Source organism: Eleginops maclovinus, chromosome 20, assembly GCF_036324505.1.
Source record: "Eleginops maclovinus isolate JMC-PN-2008 ecotype Puerto Natales chromosome 20, JC_Emac_rtc_rv5, whole genome shotgun sequence".
Taxonomy (NCBI): Eukaryota; Metazoa; Chordata; class Actinopteri; order Perciformes; family Eleginopidae; genus Eleginops; species Eleginops maclovinus.
In genome coordinates, this window is record NC_086368.1 from 7,841,425 (window position 1) to 7,856,470 (window position 15,046).

At 41.7% G+C, this 15,046-nt stretch overlaps 1 protein-coding gene across 4 annotated transcripts in view; it reads left to right on the forward strand.

Annotated features, from left to right (window-relative positions):
* Window positions 1-15,046, forward strand: part of arhgef10la (Rho guanine nucleotide exchange factor (GEF) 10-like a) — a 137,974-nt gene that overhangs the window by 58,450 nt on the left and 64,478 nt on the right. For all 4 annotated transcript variants that reach the window (XM_063910855.1, XM_063910856.1, XM_063910859.1 and 1 more), the window contains 2 exons: window positions 5,935-6,050; window positions 7,167-7,294. In XM_063910855.1, coding sequence (XP_063766925.1) covers window positions 5,935-6,050; window positions 7,167-7,294 — 244 coding nt within the window. The remainder of the gene's footprint in view (window positions 1-5,934; window positions 6,051-7,166; window positions 7,295-15,046) is intronic.

Below are 15,046 nucleotides of genomic sequence, written 5' to 3' on the forward strand. Positions count from 1 at the left end.
AACATGTCCCGCACAAACACACTCTTTGTTCCACATGTGGCTTGTTTGCACCTGGTCGCCCTACCCCCCTGCCCAATGTGTCATCCTTTTAATCTCATCACTTGGACCGACTTTTAGTCCCAGCCCCTCACTCTGACTCAGCAAGGCTAATCTGTTCTCTACGGAGGGGCTGGAGGTGCATCCGTGCTGCTTGTCACTCTGATTGAGGATGTGTTTGTGAGGAGGATAGTGATGACGGTCACTTATTCCAATCTGCCTAGGGTGTTTTATCTTGGAGAGAGATGCGGGGGTGTAGATCCCCCTCGCCGCAGCATCCCCACAGTCTCATTTCACTCTCTGATAGACCACAAACAATTCCAGAGTGGAGTCATCAATCTGCAGAGATTATTCCCTCCCTTTCCAGGCCCAATTAGAGAGCCAGTAACAGTAGATAGGAATCGATGGTTGAAACACTAGTTCTCCCACTGACCCTCCCTAAACCCTGGTGTATACAGAGCTCGAGATCCCTGATAAATGTGCCATGGGAGAAGGGAGATACAAAACCCTTATCAGGATGTAATGGGACAGGCTCCTTTTAAAGTTGCAGCTCCATGACTCAAATATTAATGGTTGCTCTCCTCAGAGCTACCGGTGTCATGCTCAGCGAGCAACTACTGTTTTGGGATCTGTTTCAGATTCTCTCCGGATTAACTTTGGCTGTTTTGCTTTCAGCTAGTGTATACTTATAAACTCCCGACTTTGCTGCAAGGTTTTGGGATCATTTAGGGTTAGCGCTTAATGCAGCAGTCTCTCTTCCTCTTCCTGCGTCTAGTTATTTATTTATTCATGAAATGTTTTAAAAGGGCCATTGCAATTTAACCAAGTTCCAAAATAAAGCAGGAAACTGATTAATAAAGAGTTTATATCTATTGCTAATTAAAATGTTTCAATTGTTGTCAGTAGTTTAGCTTCAGTGTTGGTGTAGTGAAAATACATACATTTAATAAAATCAGAATACAATGTACATATAATCATTACATACCACAAAATACTTTCTTAATTTAGAGTTCATCTGCTAAAAATTGGTACATCTTGGGTTGCTGTTAGCTTAAACTCGTTATCTGGTGTATCAGAATCCAACATACTTTAATAATCCCACGGGGAAATTGGTTTTCAGGACAGTTGATTCATTTTAGAATGAAAGAAAATAAAATATACATTAGATATACTGTATAAATATAAGTAATGCAAGTAAAATGTCCAATACAGATACACATTATAGAAACATAAGAAGTTAAACAGTCTGATGGCCACAGGCAGGAGGACTTCCTGTCTGATGGCTACAGACCATGGATGTATAATAAGAACTGGATACAGCGTCGGAGGCAGGACCTCCTTCATTCGTATGAGGGCTGCTCATTAGCGCATGAAGACAAAATGGCCTGAGATTGTCGAGAGCGAAACGTCACAAATTACCCATCATGCCTGGCTGTCGAGAGCATAGAGTAGTTGAGTTTCCCCTTAAGCCCCGCCCCCGATCTGCTCAGTAGAATGAATGGAGAGAGAAAATAAATCTGGATGCAACTTTTAGCGCATTTTACAAATCTAAAGACTTAATGTTTTTAAATAATTTCTATAAAACGGTTCATACTGGGTTTATTTAGTTAGTTTAATTACCAACCGATTTACAAACGTCTTTTTCCCAATGTAAATCAATGGGAAAAAATAGTTCTGGGCCGGGTGATTTCACGGACTGATACAGAAGTTGTAGCACCCGCTGTTTGGCCACTACGAATATGGTGGAATGAGTCTTTTACTGAAGCTACTCTTGTGCCTGACCAGCGTTTCATGGAGTGGGTGGGAGACCAGATGTTCCTTACCTTGGACGGCATCCTCTTTTCTGACACAGCCGTCAGACAGCCCCCCCCCCCCCCCCCCCCCCCCCCACACACACACACACACACACAACATCACTGGCTCTGTGGATCAGTTTGTGGAGTCTATTGGTGTCTGCTACCCTCGGCCTGCTTCCCCAGCACACAACAGAAAACAGGATAGAACTGGCAACCACAGACTCAAAGAACATTCTCAGTATTGTGAGACAGATGCTGAAGGACCTCAACCTCCTCAGGCAAACGAGGCGGGTTTGGCCCCTCGTGTAGAGGACTTCAGTGTTGTTACACCAGCCAAGTTTATTGTCATAAAAGGATTTCTTATCTGTAAACATTGCTATTCACCATGCTTCTAGTTATTGTGTTACTGTCTTGTCTTTGGATATATCTGAGAAGAGACTCTGAGACTAGACTGTTCATACATTTCAAAACTAATATGATAAAACAAAAAGGAGTAAATCTCTCAGAGCTACAGTAAGTAGATTGTCTTTTTAGTACGTGACAGTGATGCCGCCCGACTGGCTTTTTATGCATGATTTTCACTGCCTGCGTATATTAGGAAATGTTATACCCCTCTGATTTTGACGATTTTTTTTCAGACCTTTTCAACACATTGCGGTCACTTTAATCATGCCTATCCAAACAACCTCCCTAAACATCTGTGGGACCTTTCCCCAAATGTTCATCCAGACAGAGCGTCCCTTCTTTTTATAGTTTCCTCTCCTGTGATGTCATTCAGTGGGGTGTCGAAATCCTTTGCTCCCTCTGCAAGGCTCAAAATGGTGTCATTTTTCATCTTCAGCAGCGCCTGCGTCCTTCTTTTATTGAATAAAGCCAGCCTTAAGGGAGACGCAGGCCCGTCTTTCTCACTCTTACACTCTTTTGTCTATGCCTATGTCTCTCTTGACCCTTTGTACATCTTTTTTATAAAGCAGTGTACCAGTTTACTCTCAGAGTCTTACCCACATTCTCCTCCAATTACATCTTCCTTATTGCTTCTCTTTTGACATGCTGTCATAAGTGCAGTTTATTTGTTGTCAGATGTGTACCTGGGGGTGGCTTTGTCTTAGGAAGTTATTGGTCTAATCAGAAGTGTGTTGGTTCAGCACATTACATTTCTGATACTTTTACCCAAAGCAACTTTAAAAAGTGTTTTTACCATAAACATAGAGCCAAAACCAAGCCATTGTAATTGCTGGTGCATTAGTTTCAATATTTTTTTCTGGGTTGTGTTTATTGGCCAAGATACAAGATGGATTTGCAGTCTGCAATGGCAGATGTGTAAACTTTCTGCTGTCCTAATATCAATGGGAAGCTCGTTCCACCAATTTGGAGACAGGATAACAAAAAGTTGTGTTTTTGTTCAGGGTTACTTGGGTCTAACTCGAAGGGAGTAGCAAGCTCATTGGCCGATTAAGAACAAAGTGCACGTGCTGGAGTGTAGTGTGGTTTAACAATGTCCTGGCTGTAGGGAGGACTAGATTACTTCCAAGCATGGTAGGCTAGTACCAGAGTTGTGTAGCGATTCCATCACAAACACCTGCAGTCAACATGTCAAATATTCCTTAGGCAAGATAAGTTACCCAAAGTTTTTCCTGATGGCATGGCCAACTTTGAGGGTCGCAAAGACAGGACAAAGCGCTGTATGAATGCAGTTTTACCTGTTTACTTTGGCTGTGGATGAGACGAGGGTTTTGATGCAGGTGTGGAAGCTGCATTGTCTTTAAATCCACTGGCTAGCGTCACTGGCACATCAGCTGCACCGCTGACTTATTCCAGAGAAAGCGGGGCTCGCCCCCTCTGGGCTCCGGCCTTCCACACCGGTGAGCTACGTGCCTGGCACCCGATGAGGATAGTCATGTCTGAGTGTGAAAACCATATCCTGCATCACCAACGGGATTACGCTGGATTACAACTCAGCACATTCACCTCTGGGGCCATAGCCAACAGCAGGCCCCAGAGGACTCAACGAACCTGTCCATACCATCCCTCTGGAGAAGACAGGAAGACATTGTTCTTGCGGCTGGCAGCAAAGCCTTTTATATTCAGATGTCTCACCTATTGATTTCCCTTGCACACATGACAGATGTCACCGGCGGCCTGTAACAAAGATCCCATTAAACCCCCAAAAGCAACAAAAGAGCTTCTTAAATGAACAATGCGAAGCCACCACTACCTTTTTCTCCCTCTCACGGCTTTACTCTCACTCCATTTCTGCACGTGGACGGACAAAAGACAGCTGCTCCCCTCGGAGGAGCATGCCTCACTAAGCCCGCCTACCCGCTCAGCTCTTCTGCTACTTTATTACATGGCAGTGGTGACAGTGCAGGACAGCTCGGGAACAAAATCTACCTGCAGAATTTAATTAGGTGGTTTTCATGGAGCATGCTGCTGCAGAAGATGTGGGCCAGGGGAGTTGGGACGAAGGACGGCAGACAGGAGGAGACACAGCTATCGATTCGCAGCCGTCGGAGAGGGAGACTTTGAACAGAGCGTGCCTCAAATCGATGCCGAATGTTGCGTCTAATGAGTCACCTGCATTCCTTTTGGCCAGCATAAGGGCATCGTAGCTCCAAATAACAGTTTCACCATCTGATTTTTTAAACTTTATAAATGAGTTCTGTGTAGTTCAACACGTAATGAAGATCGATCCATCTGGACATCTTTTGTTAGTGTCACTGCAGTTTCTGTAAAAGCAACTTTTTCTTTCTGCACTCCCTCGAGTTCTCAGAGACTGTCACTGTTTCTCTGAGTGTGTAGAACATTTAACCTTGGACGTAATGCACAGTGAATCGCATGCCAAGATCAGAACAGTCGTTACTTTAACCTTGTACTTTGTGTTTATGGTATATGACGGTGATCTTTTAAATGATTAGTGAAACATTTATTTTGATTAATTTTGCTATTTAACAGGGATAACAATGGAAAGTCATTGACTATCTCAAAGTGTAGTAAAATCATGAAGAAGTAAAAAATTAACAACAACATTCCTATAGGGCACCATTTAGCGAATCTCACGCAGGAAACAATAAGGACATTTTCAGGAAGCAATATTCTTTTGTGCATATTTCTTTGAGATCCAATAATCCAACAGTATAATGACGACAGTTTCACTTATTCCTAACCTGGTAAAAAAAACCATTCCAATAAATGCATAATCACCAGGTGCCCAAAACTTTCAAAATAAAAGTATACATAATTACTTTAATAACTAAAACAATTGCATTTAATATTAATATATTAACTATGGACAAAACAACTATAAAATGTATCTTTCACTATGAAATAACATAAATCAATGTAGAGCTCCAACACAGTAAACTAGAAAGCGATATTGAATCAGCATTCATTTTTAAATCAAGGTTTTGCCGGATATTTACTGATTCCAGCTTTGAAAAAATGTAAATCATCAATTTTGAACCCTATTTTAGTAATTTGTTAATTTAACAGAAACATTAATAAACATTGCACTAAATTCACCCGAGTTAGCCAAAAGGCAATTTCTCATCTGGTGTACATGAAGAGATGTGTCAAGGTCACCCTACAAAATATTATATTAAATAAAAAACAAGAATGTTTAAAAAAAATCATTGAAATCGATCACTCGCAGAGCCTTTGCTGTCAGGGCTACACTTTAATTCATTTAAAAAACATAACAGTTCAGAATTGTTTTTATGTGATTTTATTTTAATATTTATCTTTTTGAATTTGGTGAACTCTGTACTTTATTTGTTAAAATTATGTTGTTTAATGTTTTTTTCTTAGTGTATTTTTAACGATGTTTTGCTTTTTTTATTGCCATTTTTATTCTCTGTTTAGCAAGGTGCTATATAAATAACGTTTATTAGTATTATTATTATTATTAATACAGGACATGCAAATACAATTAAACAAAAATGAAAACATTTATTTACAGAGCAACAAGAATAGTGTCCTTGAGCTTTATGAAATTGTTATGGTATTTTTTATTATATTTTGTCACTAAATGTTCTTTTTCTTTTGCAGTTTAATATTCACTTTGTTGGATTGAACTCTAAGGCTTTGTGTGTTGCCCACTTCTTAGGTAAAGCCATCCTTGGCCCTCCCCGGCTCTACCAGGAGCTGCAGGAGCTGCAGCACGACCTTTCTGTGGTGGAGGAGGTAACTCTGCTGGTGGGCACGCTGCAGGGGATGTACCAGGTACGTGTTGCTTCTCGTTAATCTTAAATCTTACCCAAAGTTAAGATGATAGGCACAGGTTTCCTCAGTCCAATTGACTGTACAGGCCAAAATGCCAAAGGTGTACATACACAAATGGTTTGTACAGTTTATTACGCCAGCACACAACCTAGCTCTCACTGTTTTCTTTCTTTTATTGAAATTGAACACTTAAAACAAAGATATCCATCAACCGCTTTGGTATCACAAATAATTTAAAATCCAGTTTCAAAATACTGATACTTACCATACAGTATGTATGTATAATAAATTAAATATGGAATGTATTCTGTAAACTGTAGCTTACTTTACAAAAGCTCATCTGCCCTTTGAGCACAGAGGCTTCAAAGACAACACTAAAGAAGAAACAGCTAATTTAAAATACTGGATTCAGTGCAAAATAATTGCAAAAGTAATGTAGATGTTGGATAAAAATGCAGCTTCAAATTCATTTTGTATCTTCAATCTCCCAAAGAATGAAGTCTCCCATCTATCCTCTCATCAACAGGGCCACAATGTATGAAATGTTCCCTCTGATATACAAGTGTCAGATTTGCTTTGTTGCGAAAGAAAGCGGCAGAGCCCCTCCTGTGGCGTTCAAATCAGGACACTTCCCAGTAGTCTGCCACTAACACATTAACCGTACAACACACTACATAACAGCCAGGGAGGAATACTCCAGCAATCACCAAAGAGCCTCTCAGGCTAATGGTGGCACCTTTGCCTCCCCTCGTTTAATGAGCACAACGTCCTCAGGAGAAGTGATCTTTGTGATGAATGTCTGATTTTCACTTTCCACCAGTTATAATATGGTCCACCAGAAGAAAAAAAGAAAAAAAAACTGACAAAATACTTCTGCACAGCTCAGTCACTTTAGGAAATTGATTGGATTCAATTTTGACTTGAGGGACAATATTTTACTGTAGAATGGATGTGTTAAATGTAGCATTGCATTTGAGGCGGATAACAATGCCACAACTGCGTAGCGTCACATAATGTAATGCAGTTTGATGTGAGTGGACTGTGAAAAAAGATGTGTGTTATGACCTACTCCAGCTGAGAAACAAGTTTGAACTGTGTGTATTTCTCTTTTCAAAGAACCTGAACACCACCGTGGCCCAGGACTGGTGTCTGGCTCTACAGAGGCTTATTCGCATCAAAGAGGAACAGATTCAGAGCGCTAACAAATGTCGCTTACGCCTGCAGGTGCCCGGCAGGCCAGACAAGTGAGTGAAATCTCAAATATATATGCACTGTAAAAATGGAAAAGTTAGGACAACTCAAAGTGCTAAGGCAACTGTCTGAGCTGGATTTTTGAGTTTTAAGGCCAACTCAAACTCTTAAACTCCTATTATGCTCAAACAGAAAAACATACTGACTAAGAATGTGCTTATTGTTATGTCATGATGGACTTCAAAGATGGCATATATTGCTCATTTTCAGGTTCATATTGGTATTTTGTCACTCTGCTGTGACATGTTTACACGCTTTAATGTTCTAAAGGCTCTTTATTTTTCTCATACTGCCTATCACGTACAATGTGTTGGAGTGCAATCCAATAGAAGTGGGAGTGTTGCACAGTGATATTACTATGTAACCTCTGGAGTTGCAGACCATTTACATGCACACAAAACCTATCTGGCAAGTTTTGAGTTCTACATCCAGTAATAAGAAAGTTATGCCAACTTTTTACTTTTTGTTCCGAGAAAAATGATGAAACTAAATTCACATGAAAAGCATCTCCGTACCGTGGCAGTGGTTCATCCACGTTGATGCCACCTTAACCAGTAATCAAATCACAACCGACTGAACAATTTGCATGCATTTATTTGAATGCTAACATTTCAGAGTTTGAAGGCTGACAGTCTGTGCGCGGAGGGACAAGTACTGTGCAGGTTTGGGTATGAGCGTTTCTCAATTGCTCAACTAAGAGCCATATTATTTTGATGATTGCAGTGGCTGTGTGAAGTAAGATACAGCACTTGATGGCAAAGTAATACATCTACACTGTTATGCTTTAATAGCTCTCCTGCACTAGCAAATACAACTGTTTGTCCCTTTATATTAGATTTTGAGAGTTTATCCTCTGGAGTAACCTATGAATACATACTGAAGGTTAGAACCCTATACAGCTTAGTGTTTATATACAAATGTATGGCTTTTAAGTGGCTTATTCACAATGCAACAGTTTCTTCTTCCTGAGGCATTGTTCATCAAGTTACTATGTAATACTGAAGATCTCTAAAGTGGTTGTCTAAACACCACAAAGTGGATCCTGTTTAGAGGAGTGACTATTGAATGACTGAACGCCTACTTAGAGATGAACAAAGATTGCAAGGAGAGAGCCTATGAGTAGCTCAGAGTACTGCACAGGAACTGGGAATAGCAAATGATGGCCGAGTATAATGGATCCCATCTCCTAGCTTCTGTTGGGGACTGGATAAAAAAGCAGACGGGGAGGACTAAAAGAGAACGATTGCCATGAAGAAAGCCAGTGCCCTGCTGAGAGAGACTGAGCAGGAGAAGGAGAGGAAGAAAGAAAAGAGTGAGAGTGATGATGGACCTCACCCATGAAAGACTTGGCTGGGTGCCGGCACGGCAGCGGCAGTCAGAAGAGTGGGCCTAATGCTTCAGAGCCAGGGAGAATGTAACTGTGCCAAGCCAAGCTAAAGTGACAGCTTGAGCAGCCGAGCTGTGCAGATCACTTCACCCACATCTCCCAGCTTCCTCATCGGCTGTCACACCAGGCCTGCAGGGCCAATCTGCTTACTCAGATGTTTGGTGGAGCCAGATGTCACGCTCACAGGAGAGTCCCGTATTCCCCTTGAAGGGGTTCCCTATTTGCTGAGTTCTTGTGATAATGTCATTAGCAACTACACTGACAAGAAAAAGTCCCACCTCTACAACATCCAAACTGTACATTTGTATTTAAAACTTGAATAATGTCATGTGCAGAAATCCTACCTGGGGATGAAGTTTTTGTAAAAGAGGTAACACTTAACAATGTCAGCTGAGAGAGAGAAATCCCCTGTTGGTAAAAAAAAAAGCAGATCCTGGTAGTGGGATAGCAATCTAATTGAGACTGGGCCTGGGTGTCGGATGGCTGGACCGGCACTGAGCCTTGGGGGTGGGGGTGACAGGTGGCACAGTGGGTGCCCAAACCCTTCTGACACTACCCAGGGTGCAGCAGAGGCAGATTGCAGGGTCACAAACACAATCGCACACACAAATGTGTCGCTTGTTCTCCTTCTCTGTTTAGTTACCAAGTACCAATCAACAGGCAACAAACATGCTTCTAGAGTACATTAGGAATATTGCATGTATTCCAACATGCTTCCTGCTGGCGAATGCACCTGCACACCAGACAGCATGCATCTCAGACAAAGAAGCACACACGTAGAGGGGAAGAAGCACACACACACACACTCCCGCATAGAGCTGAGCCTTTGCTCTGCTTGTGAGAGAGTGGGACCGCAGCGGGGGCCCCCTGTACTGAGTCAGTCCCCTCCTGTCTGGCCGCGAGCGTCTCTCTGCAGTCAGGCAACACATCACAGCCTCCACACTGCAAACAGACTGAGACGTGGAGAGAATCCTGACTGCTGCCTCAAAGGCACCAGCCTACGTGTGACAGCAGTTCATTAACATCCTCCTTTTACTGCGTCTGCTGAAGGAACCACAGGCACAGATACATGGGGCCGTACTGGCAAGTGATAGATACAGAGTTCAAATTTCACAGTTTAACCAAATGTGTTGGTTTCTTCATCCTCCAACCCCACTCGCAGGGCACACATTGCTGGACACACATGAAGGGGCAGTATTGTAAGCCTGCAACCTCTGTTTTTCCATGGGCCGCTGTGCAGGCTGCCTTCAAGGCGAATGGCAGACCTTACATCCTCAGTCATACAGTTTGACTGATTTGGCACCATCTCTAGTTCATCCTGCCAGAGAATCTTACCCAAACAGACATGCTTGCAAACAGGCTCTGAAGAGTCCTTATGACCTTCTTTCAGTGTCTGGACATCAGATGGGATGCTCTGATTATTCTCCGTGTTGTGGGTAGGTGTACAGCAGCATTTGCTTTACCCAAATTACAGAAGAAGACAATTAAATTCCTTCTGTCTCTTGTGGAATTCAGCCTTCGAGATAGTTTTGATTTAATTCGTCCAGATATTTATAGATATCAACCTCTCAGCTTTCACCCTAACACAATGGAATTTAATTTGAGGGGATCTCAGCTCTTGGATGTGACAAAAAAGTTTAACAACTAAATGTGTTTTCAGAATCAGTGTGATTTTTTTGGCCGATCTGCAAGAAAGCGGGGGCCAGCCTTATAAACCCAAAGTCTGTCACTGAGAGTGTCAAGAACTGTGTGAGCGATGAAGTCACATCCTTGGTGGGTTTTAGTGCCTTTAAATGTTCTGCAAAAGAGAAAATCCCAAAGTTCTCTCCTACATATCGCAGACCCCCTTGCTGAAACGCCTCCATTCGACTCCTTTGTTTACTTCGAGAACATATTGACATTACTAAGTAACCATTGCGCTTCTATTGGCTAGCGCACCAACATATTGTACATGAAAGGCTAAGGGGCAGGACATATTCAAGTGGTGGACTAATTACAACAAAGCTGGCCAGCTAACCAATCAGAGCAGAGGGCTGTGGTTTCAGACAGAGGGTGAAAAGAGGTGCTGCAGCACAGGCAGTATGAGAGAAATAAAGACCTTTTTGAACATTAAAGCATGGACACATGACAGAGTAGAGTCACACAATACAATTATTAACCTGAAATGACCCAAATATGTCCTTTTTAAACATGTCATATGATATGTTATTTCAGTACCTCATTTCACAAAAGTGATCCTGAAATCACTTCAAAAAACTGCAAATTATAATTTCATATCCAGGAATTTGACAATAATAATAATGGTACACATTTTAGCGCTATTCCAAGTGCTCAAAGCGTTTTACATTACATATTACTTATATTAGACATGTAATACATTGATTAGTGTGGACAATACACACAGGAGCAATACGGGGTGAAGTGTCTTGCCCAAGGACCCAACAGCATGTTGTGGTGGTTAAGGTGGGATAGGTGTAACACATTTTGGCACATATACAATATACAATGTTTGGACCTAGTCTAGCCCATGTCTTCTCCTCTAACTGTCTTCAGTTTATAACAATGTACGTTTAAAGAAGCCAGTGTTTCCATAAGTTGTGTTGAATCTGTGTGTTTTGCTGTATAACGGTGAGTGAACAGCAGTAGAGTTCTGCAATCCGCCCAGACCTCTGCTCCACTGTTTTTCCAAAGGCACAGCTTGTTGTTGTTTTTTTTCTCCTTGTCTCGCATTCACACATGTAGACACATTCACACCTGGAAGCGACCAAGAATAACCACAATCCTCTACTTTGAGTCAGTTATCAGGTGCAGCAGGGCTAGAGCTGAAGGGCACCTGTGGTACAATTTTGTGTCAACTGAAGTGGAAACTTTTTTGTGGTATTTTATATTGCATACTGTTTCTGACCTAGATTCATTTCAATATAGACCTTTTTTCTCATTTGTTTTATGGTGAAACAACACAACCATATACACTTTTTTTCTTGACCCCTTTAACAACAGACATCGTGATTAATTAGTTCTGTTGTAATCCAGTTATTTGATGACACACAAGGCTGTGCTAGGTAGATATTTGAGCTTGACATTAGGCCCTATTGGCTATCAATTCCGCTCTTCTCAGTGCAGTGACATTGAACAGGATTAATGTGAGTTGCCACATTAACTGTTAATTTATCCAGTAACACCCTCTGGTAATCATCTTCAGAATAAATCATGCACTTAAAATACATTTAAACTCACCACCTTTGTTAAGCGCATATTTTTGCATGGTTTCTTCTAATTCTAAGGTTTGGCAGAGCTGTTACACAATGTGACAACCAGATATTAAACTCAAAAACGTGCTCATTATCTTGTATCATTCACAGAATCATTGAATGGCAGAAAATAGATGGATGTCAAATTGTGGGGGTGGGTTGTAACAGGAAAACTACTTAGGGAATGACAGTCTAAATACGCGTTTAGAGTGAGTATCAATTTTTACCTCACTTTTCAAACCAACAGCCAGTAACTGATCCCTCATATAACCAAGAATACCACATTTTTGTTCTTTCCAGGATCATCTATCTTTTGTAGTTAACCCACACAAAATCTTTGCAGGTATTCCTATCACCTCTATTTTGCCGTGAATTAATTGTAATACTAGTTTGAAAATGATGCTGAAATGACTACTTTTACTGATTCCAAAATTAATAATAAATCAAAGCTTTGGCAAGTGTGTCCGCAAGACAGCTCGAAACACTCTTCTAAAATGCGTGTTTTCTGAAAGAATCGATCAGGGTACGCTAGGTTAAGCTATATCCTTGTAGGCGCTCCGTCAACACTCAAATTTTGCGAGAATGAAGTAGCACAAAATGCATATTCCTATTTGCTATTCTCCTGTAATATTTGTCCCATCTGATTGTCAAGTCGGTCCAGAATGAAATAAACAAGCTCCCCTTAGGGACACTGAACTGTGTCGTTTAAATCATCTCACTATTTGCCGAGCACGCTGTGTCTCTGACGGTTTGTCTCTCAGGAGGGTGGAGGTGAACTGAAGGATGGGTGCATGACAGGCTGCCACTCAGCACTCACTCCTACATCTGTCCCGTCCTTGTGCATTAGTGTCACATGTTTGCTTCGGCACTGACCTGCTCCCATAAATCAGCCAGGCTTCGCTCCTCGCTTCGCTCCCTCTGCCCTCTCCCTCTTTTTGGACTCTCAGCCTGCATTCCTGTGTCTAGTTCTCTATTCTGGAGGTGCACCTCACCTGCACTGCGGCTGTCAGTCAGCGAGCAGGAGGGAGGAATCGGAGACTGCGCTCAGTTTAGCATGTTTTTTAGGCCGCGTGGGCATGAAGTGTTGGCTAAGGAATCCAACCAAGTGAATAGTTGTATTTTCGTCACACTCCATCTCCCGTTCTGTCTTGAGCAAATTGCCTCTGCTATATTTAAACAGTAAAAGGGCATGAATTACACCTTTTACAAAATGCCCCCTTTCTCAATATGTCAAGGAAATTTGACATCTTACTTACTTCATTCTCTTCCTGACTGCAATCTTTCGTTCGGTCTATTTGTCTGTATGCGAGTGACACAACCAGTTTTCTCCCTTCCTCTTTGAAATGAAAGTGAATTTGCAGCAAGGCAGCGGCAGGTGTGACAGAATCAGAATTCCAGGCTCCTCACTGTTCTCCACTCTGCTACCTTTTAATGACACCTCAATGTGAAATGTTCTTCATTATTTGTCCCTGAAACCCTCTCTTTTCTTTTCACTCCGCTCTCGTTTTTTTTTCTCTCCATCGCCTCAGAATCACAGCAGAATAGTTGTACAGGTGACTGATACAGGGCCATTATTTTGAAAAGCGGCTTAGTGCTTTAAAAAAAGACATCTAATTCACGGTCCGACATCTTACTTGAAGTTCCAATAAAGCCTGATCAATCCGGACTACAGAGTGCCTCTGTGAATGCACAGACAGACTGCTGAGTCATTGTTAACTCAGAGCCGAGCCTGCCACTCACACTTTTACCTGCTCAGCATTAGGAACTTATTATTTTAGTTGGCAGAAGATAATAAAATATTTAAACACAAGCATGGCTAGTGGACTAATATGCTGACGAAAACTTTACTCAAATATTGCTAAAGGAAGCTAAATGTTCAGTTGGAATTTACAGCTGGAAGATGAGTTTGTATACTTCTCTATTCAGCAAGTAACTCAACCTGTGCATGGTGCTTTGTAAAGTTCATCCTGCTGTTGGTTTAAGGTCATGGCTCTGAGTGAGCCCAAACAAAAAACTCTCCTTGGAAACATTTTCTCAGTGAGAGACTTTGCTTTGCAGGGCTCACTCCGTTATTAACTTTGGTATTGACTTAAGGTGCTTCTCTTATTTGCTGGTGAAACTCCCTTAAATCACTCTTATATTATACCCAAGGTTGTCTCTTGGTCATTCCAAAGATTGTAATCCTTTGCGGTATTCAGATGGAGTGACACTGACGTAAACAGAAAGATGTGATAAGAGCTGGTTTGTCCATGTGGGAGTTCATTGAGCTCTTGGTCTGAGAAAGTTAAACCCATTGTGCTTCAAAGCATATTTTTATATTTGGTCATATACCGCTGTATGTCTTTCTGGGATAGCCTCCCCCCTGTTCTACCCTGCCTTAAAGGTCTCCTATTATGCTCTTTTATGGCATATATTATAGGTCTCAAATATATATAAAAAACATGTCTCTGACGTGTTTTGCTCAAAATACCAAACAGATCATTGATTTTAGCATGTCCGCTATCCCTCTGTTTCAGCCCCGTTTTCCAAAGTGGTAATTCTGTGACTGTCACTTTCGTGCAAATGAGCTGAAGCTGGCCACACCCCTTTGGAGCATCATGAACTCTCTGTCTGAAGAGAGAAGTTTCTAATGGAGAGACTCAGCTAAACGCTGCCGTGATTAAACGCCATATTATGTTCCAAACCACATCAAGCATTATTTCTGATATGCTTGTCAGTGTTTACCACTAGAACAGAGACATTATATGTATTATATAAACAACAACTCTAAGTCCCTCATGCAGACATCCTGCACAGAGACATAGAGGTGCTGCAGAGGGGATTCAGCTCGCGACTGTATTTTGCGGACTATAGGTTGAGACGTGTCACGTGGGGGGACGTTGCCAGGAGTTCAATATAAAGCCAGCCCACATTTCCGATATGACGTCATATCGGGAGCTAATCTGGAACAGCTCGTTTGTACCCCCGTTTTTAGAGATGTAGAGAAGGAGGAAAAGAGAGAGGGTTGTATTTTCTGGCACTTTGTGAGTCTCCTTACACACTGGGGACACATATGTATGTATAAAAGACAGCAAAAAGTGCATTTTGCATGACAGGGGACCTTCAAA